At 42.1% G+C, this 13,954-nt stretch overlaps 1 protein-coding gene across 2 annotated transcripts in view; it reads right to left on the reverse strand.

The window, feature by feature from the left end:
• ANKMY2 (ankyrin repeat and MYND domain containing 2) overlaps window positions 1-13,954 on the reverse strand; it is a 188,091-nt gene that overhangs the window by 132,848 nt on the left and 41,289 nt on the right. For both annotated transcript variants that reach the window (XM_053714121.1, XM_053714120.1), the window contains exon 6: window positions 8,331-8,545. In XM_053714121.1, coding sequence (XP_053570096.1) covers window positions 8,331-8,545 — 215 coding nt within the window. The remainder of the gene's footprint in view (window positions 1-8,330; window positions 8,546-13,954) is intronic.

The following is a 13,954-nucleotide window of genomic DNA, read 5'->3' on the forward strand; positions in this document are numbered from 1 at the left end:
TCTCCCCCTCTCTTTTGCGTTCTCTCTTTCCCCCCTCTCTTTTGCACTCTCTCTCTCCCCCCCTCTTTTGCGGTCTCTCTCTCCCTTCTCTCTCCATCTCCCCTCTCTCTCCCCATCTCTCTCTCTCTCTCTCCCCTCTCTCTTTCCCTCTCCCCCTCTCTCTTTCCCTCTCCCCCTCTCTCTCTCTCCCCCTCTCTCTCTCTCTTTCTCTCTCTCTCCTCTCTCTTTCTCTCTCTCTTTCCCTCTCCCCTCTCTCTCTTTCTCTCTCTCTTTCTCTCTCCCCTCTCTCTCTTTCTCTCTCCCCTCTCTCTCTTTCTCTCTCCCCTCTCTCTCTTTCTCTCTCCCCTCTCTCTCCCTCTCTCTCTCATGTCTCTCTCTCATCTCTCTCCCCCCTCCCCCTCTCTCTCTCCCATCTCTCTCTCTCTTTCTCCCCCCCCCTCTGTCTCTCCCCCTTTCTCTTCCCTCTCTTTCCATCCACATCTCCCCTCTTTCTCTCTCCCCTCTCTTTCTCCTCTCTCTCCCCCCTCTCTCTTTCTCCCCTCCCTCTCTCCCCCTCTCCCCTCTCTCTTTCTCCCCTCCCTCCCTCTCTCCCCCTCCCCCTCTTTCTCTCTCTCTCCATCCACATCTCCCCTCTTTCTCTCTCTCTATCTCCCCCCTCTTTCTCTCTCTCCTCTCTCTCTCCCCCTCTCTCTCTCTCTCTATCTCCCCCCTATTTCTCTCTCTCCACATCTCCCCTCTCTCTTCTCTCTCTCTCTCTCTCTCTCCCCCCCCTCTCTCTTTCTCTCTCCCCATCTCACCTCTTTCTCTCTCTCTCCCCCTCTCTCTCCCCATCTCCCCTCTTTCTCTCTCTCTCTCCCCCCTCTCTCTTTCTCCTCTCTCTCCCCCACTATCTCTTCCCTCTCTCTCTCTCCATCCACATCTCCGCTCTTTCTCTCTCTCCTCTCTCTCCCCCCCTCTCTCTCTTTATCCTCTCTCTCTCTCCCCCACTATCTCTTCCCTCTCTCTCTCTCCATCCACATCTCCCCTCTTTCTCTCTCTCCCCCCTCTCTCTTTCTCTCTACCCTGTTTCTCTCTCTCCCCTCTCTCTTCTCTCTCTCTCCCCCTCTCTCTTTCTCTCTCCCCATCTCACCTCTTTCTCTCTCTCCCCCTCTCTCTTTCTCTCTCCCCATCTCCCCTCTTTCTCTCTCTCCCCCTCTCTCTTTCTCTCTCTCCCCATCTCCCCTCTTTCTCTCCCCATCTCCCCTCTTTCTCTCTCTCCCCCCCTCTCTCTCTCTCTCCCATCTTGATCTCTCTCTCCTCTCTCTCCCCTCTTTTGAGCCGTTTGAGCTCTCTCCACGGCCCCGCCCCTTCACGCTAGGCCATGCCCCCTTTGTGGTTGGCCACGCCCCACACACGCTCGGCCACACCCACTTCTGCTAGCGGCAGTCGGCAGATCAGGTAGGGATTTAAGGCCAGGTGTGTTTGTCCTCGTGCTGTCTCTACTGCGCATGACAGCTTCGGACAAACACACTTGGCCTTTTATAGTATAGGATAATATACCCTACCATTTGTCCTGCATGACATTGCTTAAATATAAAAAAAATTACAAAAACATAATTTATGCTTACCTGATAAATTCCTTTCTCCTGTAGTGTAGTCAGTCCACGGGTCATCATTACTTATGGGATATTAACTCCTCCCCAACAGGAAGTGCAAGAGGATCACCCAAGCAGAGCTGCTATATAGCTCCTCCCCTCTACGTCACACCCAGTCATTCGACCGAGAACCAAACGAGAAAGGAGAAACTATAGGGTGCAGTGGTGACTGGAGTATAATTAAAAAATTTAGACCTGCCTTAAAAAACAGGGCGGGCCGTGGACTGACTACACTACAGGAGAAAGGAATTTATCAGGTAAGCATAAATTATGTTTTCTCCTGTTAAGTGTAGTCAGTCCACGGGTCATCATTACTTATGGGATACCAATACCAAAGCTAAGTACACGGATGACGGGAGGGACAGGCAGGATCTCTATACGGAAGGAACCACTGCCTGAAGAACCTTTCTCCCAAAAACAGCCTCTGAAGAAGCAAAAGTGTCAAATTTGTAAAATTTGGAAAAAGTATGAAGAGAAGACCAAGTTGCAGCCTTGCAAATCTGTTCAACAGAGGCCTCGTTCTTAAAGGCCCAAGTGGAAGCCACAGCTCTAGTAGAATGAGCTGTAATCCTCTCAGGAGGTTGCTGTCCAGCAGTCTCATAGGCTAAGCGTATTATGCTACGAAGCCAAAAGGATAGAGAGGTAGCAGATGCTTTTTGACCTCTCCTCTGTCCAGAATAAACGACAAACAGGGAAGAAGTTTGTCGAAAATCTTTAGTTGCCTGTAAATAAAATTTCAGGGCACGGACTACATCTAGATTGTGCAGAAGTCGTTCCTTCTTTGAAGAAGGGTTAGGACACAATGATGGAACAACAATCTCTTGATTGATATTCTTGTTAGTGACTACCTTAGGTAAGAACCCAGGTTTAGTACGCAGAACTACCTTATCTGAATGAAAAATCAGATACGGAGAATCACAATGTAAGGCTGATAATTCAGAGACTCTACGAGCCGAGGAAATAGCCATTAAAAACAGAACTTTCCAAGATAACAGCTTGATATCAATGGAGTGAAGGGGTTCAAACGGAACACCCTGTAAAACGTTAAGAACTAAGTTTAAGCTCCACGGCGGAGCAACAGATTTAAACACAGGCTTAATCCTGGCCAAAGCCTGACAAAAAGCCTGAACGTCTGGAACTTCTGACAGACGCTTGTGTAAAAGGATGGACAGAGCTGAGATCTGTCCCTTTAACGAACTAGCAGATAAACCCTTTTCTAAACCTTCTTGTAGAAAAGACAATATTCTAGGAATCCTAACCTTACTCCATGAGTAACCCTTGGATTCGCACCAGTGTAAGTATTTACGCCATATCTTATGGTAAATTTTCCTGGTAACAAGTTTCCTAGCCTGTATTAAGGTATCAATTACTGGCTCCGAAAATCCACGCTTTGATAGAATTAAGCGTTCAATTTCCATGCAGTCAGCTTCAGAGAAATTAGATTTTGATGTTTGAAAGGACCCTGAATTAGAAGGTCCTGTCTCAGAGGCAGAGACCAAGGTGGACAGGATGACATGTCCACTAGATCTGCATACCAGGTCCTGCGTGGCCACGCAGGCGCTATTAGAATCACTGATGCTTTCTCCTGTTTGATCCTGGCAATCAAACGAGGAAGCATCGGGAAGGGTGGAAACACATAAGCCATCCTGAAGGTCCAAGGTGCTGTCAAGGCATCTATCAGGACCGCTCCCGGGTACCTGGACCTGGACCAGTAACAAGGAAGCTTGGCGTTCCGGCGAGACGCCATGAGATCCATATCTGGTTTGCCCCAACGTCGAAGTATTTGGGCAAAGACCTCCGGATGAAGTTAACACTCCCCCGGATGAAAAGTCTGGCGACTTAGGAAATCCGCCTCCCAGTTGTCCACTCCTGGGATGTGGATCGCTGACAGGTGGCAAGAGTGAGACTCTGCCCAGCGAATTATCTTTGATACTTCCATCATCGCTAAGGAACTTCTTGTCCCTCCCTGATGGTTGATGTAAGCCACAGTCGTGATGTTGTCCGACTGAAACCTGATAAACCTCAGAATTGCTAACTGAGGCCAAGCCAGAAGGGCATTGAGAACTGCTCTCAATTCCAGAATGTTTATTGGAAGGAGACTCTCCTCTTGAGTCCATGATCCCTGAGCCTTCAGGGAATTCCAGACAGCGCCCCAACCTAGAAGGCTGGCGTCTGTAGTTACAATTGTCCAGTCTGGCCTGCTGAAGGACATCCCCCTGGACAGATGTGGCCGAAAAAGCCACCATAGAAGAGAATCTCTGGTCTCCTGATCCAGATTCAGCGTAGGGGACAAATCTGAGTAATCCCCATTCCACTGACTTAGCATGCACAATTGTAGCGGTCTGAGGTGCAGGCGTGCAAAAGGAACTATGTCCATTGCCGCTACCATTAAGCCGATTACCTCCATGCATTGAGCCACTGACGGGTGTTGAATGGAATGAAGGGCACGGCAAGCATTTAGAAGCTTTGTTAACCTGTCCTCTGTCAGGTAAATTTTCATTTCTACAGAATCTATAAGAGTCCCCAAGAAGGGAACTCTTGTGAGTGGTAAGAGAGAACTCTTCTCCTCGTTTACTTTCCACCCATGCGATCTTAGAAATGCCAGTACTAACTCTGTATGAGACTTGGCAGTTTGAAAGCTTGACGCTTGTATCAGAATGTCGTCTAGGTACGGAGCTACCGAAATTCCTCGCGGTCTTAGTACCGCCAGAAGAGAGCCCAGAACCTTTGTAAAGATTCTTGGAGCCGTAGCCAACCCGAAGGAAGAGCTACAAACTGGTAATGCTTGTCTAGGAAGGCAAACCTTAGATACCGGTAATGTTCTCTGTGAATCGGTATGTGAAGGTAAGCATCCTTTAAATCCACTGTGGTCATGTACTGACCTCTTTGGATCATGGGTAAGATTGTCCGAATAGTTTCCATCTTGAATGATGGAACTCTTAGGAATTTGTTTAGGATCTTTAAATCCAATATTGGTCTGAAGGTTCCCTCTTTTTTGGGAACCACAAACAGATTTGAGTAAAACCCTTGTCCGTGTTCCGACCGTGGAACTGGATGGATCACTCCCATTAGTAAAAGGTCTTGTACACAGCGTAGAAACGCCTCTTTCTTTATCTGGTTTGTTGACAACCTTGAAAGGTGAAATCTCCCTTGTGGAGGAGAAGCTTTGAAGTCCAGAAGATATCCCTGAGATATGATCTCCAACGCCCAGGGATCCTGGACATCTCTTGCCCAAGCCTGGGCGAAGAGAGAGAGTCTGTCCCCCACTAGATCCGTTACCGGATCGGGGGCCCTCACTTCATGCTGTCTTAGGGGCAGCAGCAGGCTTTCTGGCCTGCTTGCCCTTGTTCCAGGCCTGGTTAGGTTTCCAGCCTTGTCTGTAGCGAGCAACAGCTCCTTCCTGTTTTGGAGCAGAGGAAGTTGAAGCTGCTCCTGCCTTGAAGTTACGAAAGGCACGAAAATTGGACTGTCTAGCCCTGGGTTTGGCTCTGTCTTGAGGCAGGGCATGGCCTTTACCTCCCGTAATATCAGCGATAATTTCTTTCAAACCGGGCCCGAATAAAGTCTGCCCCTTGAAAGGTATGTTAAGTAGTTTCGATTTAGAAGTTACATCAGCTGACCAGGATTTTAGCCACAGCGCTCTGCGTGCCTGAATGGCGAATCCGGAATTCTTAGCCGTAAGTTTAGTTAAATGTACTACGGCATCAGAAATAAATGAATTAGCTAGCTTAAGGGTTTTAAGCTTAAGTGAAATCTCATCTAATGTCGCTGAGTCAAGGGTCTCTTCCAGAGACTCAAACCAAAATGCTGCCGCAGCCGTGACAGGCACGATGCATGCAAGGGGTTGTAATATAAAACCTTGTTGAACAAACATTTTCTTAAGGTAACCCTCTAACTTTTTATCCATTGGATCTGAAAAGGCACAGCTATCCTCCACCGGGATAGTGGTACGCTTAGCTAAAGTAGAAACTGCTTCCTCCACCTTAGGGACCGTTTGCCATAAGTCCCGTGTGGTGGCGTCTATTGGAAACATTTTTCTGAATATAGGAGGGGGTGAGAAAGGCACACCGGGTCTGTCCCACTCCTTAGTAATAATTTCAGTAAGTCTCTTAGGTATAGGAAAAACGTCAGTACTTGTCGGTACCGCAAAATATTTATCCAACCTACACATTTTCTCTGGGATTGCAACTGTGTTACAATCATTCAGAGCCGCTAACACCTCCCCTAGCAATACACGGAGGTTTTCCAGCTTAAACTTAAAATTTGAAATGTCTGAATCCAATTTATTTGGATCAGATCCGTCACCCGCAGAATGAAGCTCTCCGTCCTCATGCTCTGCAAATTGTGACGCAGTATCAGACATGGCCCTAGCATTATCAGTATACTCTGTTCTCATCCCAGAGTGATCTCGTTTACCTCTAAGTTCTGGCAATTTAGACAAAACTTCAGTCATAACATTAGCCATGTCTTGTAAAGTGATTTGTAATGGCCGCCCTGATGTACTTGGCGTTACAATATCACGCACCTCCTGAGCGGGAGATGCAGGTACTGACACGTGAGGCAAGTTAGTCGGCATAACTTCCCCCTCGTTGTCTGGTGAATGTTGCTTAACATGTACAGATTGACTTTTATTTAAAGTAGCATCAATGCAATTAGTACATAAATTTCTATTGGGCTCCACCTTGGCTTTTGAACATATTGCACAAAGATATTCCTCTGTGTCAGACATGTTTAAACAAACTAGCAATTAGACTAGCAAGCTTGGAAATACTTTTCAACTAAATTTACAAGCAATATGTAAAAACGTTACTGTGCCTTTAAGAAGCACACAAAAACTGTCACAGTTGAATAACAATGAACCGGATTAGTTATATAAACCAAATTTAGCAAAGGATTGCACTCATTAGCAATGGATGATTAACCCTTAATATCAGAAAAAAACGTATAACAATTGACAATATAAGCGTTTTTATCACAGTCAAGCACAGTCTCACAGGTCTGTTGTGAGTGATTACCTCCCTCAAAACTAGTTTTGAAGACCCCTGAGCTCTGTGGAGACGTCCTGGATCATGCAGGGAGAAAAAGACAGACTGTGACTGAATTTCTGATGCGTAGTAAAAGCGCCAAAATAGGCCCCTCCCACTCACACTACAACAGTGAGGGAAGCTCAGTAAACTGTTTTAATTTAAAACAAACGCCAGCCATGTGGAAAATAAAGCCCAAAACAATTTTCACCAAGTACCTCAGATAATTAAACGATTTAACATGCCAGTAAACGTTTAAAATCTAATATATGAAATGTCATTAAAAAGCCTGCTGCTAGTCGCTCACACTGCAAGTTAGGCTAAAAGTTATATGCATACAGTATTTTCCCAGTGAAGTGCCATTCCCCAGAAATACTTAAGTGTAAACATATATACATATCAGCCTGATACCAGTTGCTACTACTGCATTTAAGGCTGTACTTACATTATATCGGTATTAGCAGTATTTTCACAGTCAATTCCATTCCTTAGAAAATAATATACTGCAACATACCTCTTTGCAGGTGAACCTGCCCGCTGTCCCCTGATCTGAAGTTACCTTACTCCTCAGAATGGCCGAGAACAGCAAACGGATCTTAGTTACGTCCGCTAAGATCATATACAAAAACTCAGGTAGATTCTTCTTCAAATTCTGCCTGAGAAGGAAACAACACACTCCGGTGTCGTTTAAAATAACAAACTTTTGATTGAAGATATAAAAAACTAAAGTTTAATCACCACAGTCCTCTCACACATCCTATCTATTAGTTGGGTGCAAGAGAATGACTGGGTGTGACGTAGAGGGGAGGAGCTATATAGCAGCTCTGCTTGGGTGATCCTCTTGCACTTCCTGTTGGGGAGGAGTTAATATCCCATAAGTAATGATGACCCGTGGACTGACTACACTTAACAGGAGAAATTGTATGCTATATCAGAATCATTAGAGGGACACAAAACCCAAAATGCTTCTTTCATGATTCAGACAAAAAAAACACCATTTTAAACAACTTTCCAATTTACTTCTGTTAGCAAATTTGCTTCATTCTCATTATATCCTTTGTTGAAGGAACAACAATTCACTACTGGGAGTTAGCTGAACACATCAGGTGAGCCAATGGCTGGAGGCATATATGTGCAGCCACCAATCAGCAGCTATGTCCCAGGTAGCCGGACAGATAGCTCCGCATGCTAAGGCACTGTGGCTGAGCTCTGTAGCAAAACCAAGGGTGGAAAGGTTTGATCCCCGGCGAGGTCCACTCAGCCTTTCATCCTTCCGAGGTCGATAAAATGAGCAGCGCCTTGAGACCCTTACGGGTGATTAGCCGCGCTTTACAAGTACCCAATACATACATACAGTAATGCATTGCTGCTCCAGAGTCTACCTAGATACGCTTTTAAATAAAGGCTACCAAGAGACTGAAGTAAAGACAGTAGACATGAATTGGAAAGTTGTATAAAATTGCATGTTCCAACAGAACCATAAAAGTTTCATTTTGAGTTTACCGTCCCTTTAATGAACAGTAAACACACACTGAACAGACTTTACTGTCCCTTTAAAGAAAACGTATGGGTTCCATGTTCGTTTAATAGTAATTGTTGCTGTTAAAAAAAAAAAATCTAATATTTCAGCTTTACATGTAACTGACATTAATTGTTATAATAATGTACATACCTTTTAATTAATGAATCAAGTTTATCTTCTTGATCCTGTAAGTGTTCACTGCATTTTTGAAAAATGCAACTGATGTAGTGCATTTTCATTGCCAGAACTTCATTCATATCTTTTTGCTTCATGCATTTCTCACAGATTAAATCTAACACCATGTAACATTTTTTAACAGCTTCTGCCTCCATTAAGAGTGGATTCTCCTTTATAAGAAAGACAATCTGAAAAAAATAAAACATACATATGGTGTTTAAACACATAAATTATTATGTCTAATGCCATAAATTTAAAAAGTATCATAGTCAATGGAAAAGACTAGAGTGCCTAGTGTGGTTAGGACAGCATAAATCATAAGGGCGTGAAGGGGTTAAATTAAACAACTTTGTAATATATTTGTTTTTATTGTCCCCCTTTTCAGGGTCGGCGCTAGGATTTTTGGCTACACATGTAAAAACATCCCGGCCCCCCGAAGAAATTATATACCCTACCATTACGGTTCTTAACAAAATGTTTTAGTGATGTGTTAAAGGGACATGAAACCCAACATTTTTTTTCATTATTCAGATAGAGAAAACTATTTAAAAAAGTTTCCAATTTACCTCTATTATCAAATTTGCTTTGTTCTCATGTTATTCTTTGTTGAAGAGATACCTAGGTAGGTAGTGTGCACATGCCTGACGGACTACATGACAGGAAATAGTGCTACCATCTAGTGTTCCTGCTAATGAATAAGATTGTTGCAAAACTGCTGCCATATCGTGCTGCAGACATGTGCACACTCCCAAGCTTACATCCCTGCTTTTCAACAAAGAATAACAAGAAAAAGAAAATGTGATAATAGAATTAAATTGTAAAGTTATTAAAAATTGTATGTTTTTTGGTTTTATGTCCCTTTCAGCAGCTATAACTTATCTATAATGAGAAAATAGGTTTCCGTTATCACATCAAATTCCTGACCGTTAATATGATTCATTCTAACCATAATAGCTATAATGGTTAATTTCTGCATCACATAATGTACCCAAGTGGTGGCTCTGCACAACAAATCAGTGGTGGTTCTACATAATGTGACAACATAGAGAACTCACAATACAGGAGGCAGGATGACCTCTTTTCACCATTACACCTAGACAAAGGATCTAAAGGATGCATTTACCAAGCCACAGGTGGACACGGTCTCAAGCAGAGAACCTGTCCACCATACAACCCCATTTTTTTCTTTCATGAATCAGATAGAACATTCCATTTTAAACAACTTTCCAATTCACTTCTATTATCACATTTTATTTGTATTCTTTTTATTTGTTTTCGAAAAGCAGGAATGTAAGTTCAGGAGTGTGCACGTGTCTGCAGTACTATATAGCAGCAGTTTTTAACGTTATACTTTAGAAAGAACACTAGATGGCAGCACTATTTCCCGTCATGTAATGCTCCAGACATGTGCACACTACCTATTTAGATACGTCTTCAACAAAGAACAACACGAGAATTATGCAAATTTGATAATAGAGGTAAATTAGAAACTTTTTTTAAATTGTATTCTCTGTCTGAATAATGAAACAAAAACTTTGGGTTTCATGTCCCTTTAAGACTGCAGAAGAGCTCTATTGTTCAGTCCGGCTCCTGCTATTGAAAAATGAATTGCATGAGAGCAGGGCCTTTCAATCACCACAAAGTGAGTTTAAGGGATATATCTTTGTGACCTAGGATAAGAAGCAGAGATTGTTTACATACTTACTCTTGCAAGCCTGAACTGCAAGTTCTCAAATTATGAATGCATATTGATACTTTTTTCAAACCCTACAATAGATCACATTAACTTACAAATGGCAAGTTTTAGCCAGGGGACAGTACGTTTTAGCCAGGGGACAGTACAACACACATTTTGGCAAGGGTCACTGTATAGTGATAATAATGAACATTTATACCACTAATAAACACAATACATTGCACTATATTATAATGCAAGGCAATCATACACATGCTGCACTGTATAATTAATGCAGAGTGTTATGCTGAGTATACACTGATAACATATATGCTGCACTGTATAATTAATGCAGAGTGTTATGCTGAGTATACACTGATTGCATTAATTATACAGTGCAGCATATATGTGATCAGTGTATACTCAGTATACACTCTGCATTAATTATACAGTGCAGCATATATGTTATCAGTGTATACTCAGCATAACACTGCATTAATTATACAGTGCAGCATATATGTTATCAGTGTATACTCAGCAGAACACTGCATTAATTATACAGTGCAGCATATATGTGATCAGTGTATACTCAGTATACACTCTGCATTAATTATACAGTGCAGCATGTTATCAGTGTATACTCAGTATACACTCTGCATTAATTATACAGTGCAGCATGTTATCAGTGTATACTCCGCATATCATTCTGCATTAATTATACAGTGCAGCATATATGTTGAGTATACAAGGATAACATATATGCTGCACTGTATAATGATGTTGATGGTTTATACACACAAAAACAGAACAACCTGCTCTGTATAATGATTGGTGCCTTAACACCGGTGAGCACTCTGTACTTCATAATGATGCCAAACATTTATACAATGAAAATGAACTCACTGTACTGTATAATTAGTATGCAAATTATGTTATCACTGAAGAAGGACTTATATTGCCATATATCAAAATTTGGAGGATTGTTAATCTCTGCCTCCCCATGTTTCAGGGGAGTCCCATCCCATTCTAATCATTATGTCACCACATATGGCAGCTACAAAATAAATATATACATTAATTTAAAAAAACATGTCATGCACCAAATTTGTGCCCCCCCCAAAGGGCGGACATAGGCGGTCGCCAAGTCTGCCACTATTGTAGCACTTGCCATGCCCCTTTGCTGCAATTTAAAATGGTGGGATTTATAATTCCTGCTAGAAGTGGAGAAGTGTAAGTGCAGACTCCAAACATAACTGCAACATTCCACACAGTCATTGGCTGCCTAGTGACCATATACATAACTGGTGTGGCTTTCTACTGGTTTTATCTATGATTAGACATGAGTCTATATAGAGCCCACATAGAGTAAATAAAATAAAGTATCTGAGGCTTAATCATGCTTGTGTAATGACGTGCTCATAGAGACAAGTGATGCTATGGATATAAGTCTAATGCAGTGTTTCTCAACCGCGGTCCTCAAGTACCCTTAACAACCCAGATTTTTATTATAGCTGTACTAAAGCGCAGGTGAAATAATCAGCTGATGGGTGAGAGGTTAGTAACCATGGTTACTAATCAGTTGATTATTTCACCTATGAGCTGAATCATCTGGTTATTTAAGCTATAATTAATCTTCTGCCGACTTCAACTAATTGAACTTTGGAAAACTGATCCTAATGTTGATGGGGCCTTTTCTACCATTGGTTTTATGTACTTTTATCCCTTTGGGAGATAGTTCTTCCTTTTTAGACCCTTTAAATTGTAAGTTAGAATCATTCCATAGTAGGGTTTTTCAGAAAGCAGATTATGTTTTTAGGTCAGCGTTTTTTATTGTTAGTGTGGCTGTTGCTTTTTTCTATTTGGTTAAATAGTCTTTCTAAGCAGTCAGCTGATGATTCTGCTAATGATGTTTTTTTGAGCCTTTTGGAATTGCTCAAATGTGCTAATGCTTTCATTTGTGCTGCGGCTACTGACATCTTTGAGTTTATTTCTAAGAATATGTATTTGGCGGTAAACAGTGTTTAAAGCTCCACTTTGCCGAAAAAATAGCACAGTCCACTACTAATACTTTTTTTAAAATTTGGGATTACTAATAGCATGGAAATTAAAAAAAGTATTAGTAGTGGACTGTGCTATTTTTTCGGCAAAGTGGAGCTTTAAACACTGTTTACCGCTATTCACCTGTCCCTCCGCTAGTGTACAGATCATCGGGACACAAGGAGGAAGGTGTGTCAGTATCCAGAGATCCTGATTGGCCTTACGGAACCCGGCCTGGCTCGAGGATCAGCCGCAGCCTTTGTCTGTCTTCCGGGCGACGTTGAGGTCCCGGTCTGCGTTGCTAGGCACGTCTTAGTGCCGCCTGGTTTGTGAGCATTGGTCTCTTCCTTCTCTACTTGTTTCTCAGGGTTTTAGCGTTATTACCCTATTGGCGCCTTCCTTTTTTCCCCTACTACAGATTCTTTCATCATGGACACACGCTATAGAAGAGCGGCCTCCCTATTGGATTATCTGGACAGACCTCCATTTTCACCATCCTGGGCGCACCTCCGTCAGGAACTTTGCTTCTCTGACTTTATTTTATATGTTGAGTATACAAGGATAACATATATGCTGCACTGTATAATGATGTTGATGGTTTATACACACAAAAACAGAACAACCTGCTCTGTATAATGATTGGTGCCTTAACACCGGTGAGCACTCTGTACTTCATAATGATGCCAAACATTTATACAATGAAAATGAACTCACTGTACTGTATAATTAGTATGCAAATTATGTTATCACTGAAGAAGGACTTATATTGCCATATATCAAAATTTGGAGGATTGTTAATCTCTGCCTCCCCATGTTTCAGGGGAGTCCCATCCCATTCTAATCATTATGTCACCACATATGGCAGCTACAAAATAAATATATACATTAATTTAAAAAAACATGTCATGCACCAAATTTGTGCCCCCCCCAAAGGGCGGACATAGGCGGTCGCCAAGTCTGCCACTATTGTAGCACTTGCCATGCCCCTTTGCTGCAATTTAAAATGGTGGGATTTATAATTCCTGCTAGAAGTGGAGAAGTGTAAGTGCAGACTCCAAACATAACTGCAACATTCCACACAGTCATTGGCTGCCTAGTGACCATATACATAACTGGTGTGGCTTTCTACTGGTTTTATCTATGATTAGACATGAGTCTATATAGAGCCCACATAGAGTAAATAAAATAAAGTATCTGAGGCTTAATCATGCTTGTGTAATGACGTGCTCATAGAGACAAGTGATGCTATGGATATAAGTCTAATGCAGTGTTTCTCAACCGCGGTCCTCAAGTACCCTTAACAACCCAGATTTTTATTATAGCTGTACTAAAGCGCAGGTGAAATAATCAGCTGATGGGTGAGAGGTTAGTAACCATGGTTACTAATCAGTTGATTATTTCACCTATGAGCTGAATCATCTGGTTATTTAAGCTATAATTAATCTTCTGCCGACTTCAACTAATTGAACTTTGGAAAACTGATCCTAATGTTGATGGGGCCTTTTCTACCATTGGTTTTATGTACTTTTATCCCTTTGGGAGATAGTTCTTCCTTTTTAGACCCTTTAAATTGTAAGTTAGAATCATTCCATAGTAGGGTTTTTCAGAAAGCAGATTATGTTTTTAGGTCAGCGTTTTTTATTGTTAGTGTGGCTGTTGCTTTTTTCTATTTGGTTAAATAGTCTTTCTAAGCAGTCAGCTGATGATTCTGCTAATGATGTTTTTTTGAGCCTTTTGGAATTGCTCAAATGTGCTAATGCTTTCATTTGTGCTGCGGCTACTGACATCTTTGAGTTTATTTCTAAGAATATGTATTTGGCGGTAAACAGTGTTTAAAGCTCCACTTTGCCGAAAAAATAGCACAGTCCACTACTAATACTTTTTT

Source organism: Bombina bombina, chromosome 5 (assembly GCF_027579735.1).
Source record: "Bombina bombina isolate aBomBom1 chromosome 5, aBomBom1.pri, whole genome shotgun sequence".
NCBI lineage: Eukaryota > Metazoa > Chordata > Amphibia > Anura > Bombinatoridae > Bombina > Bombina bombina.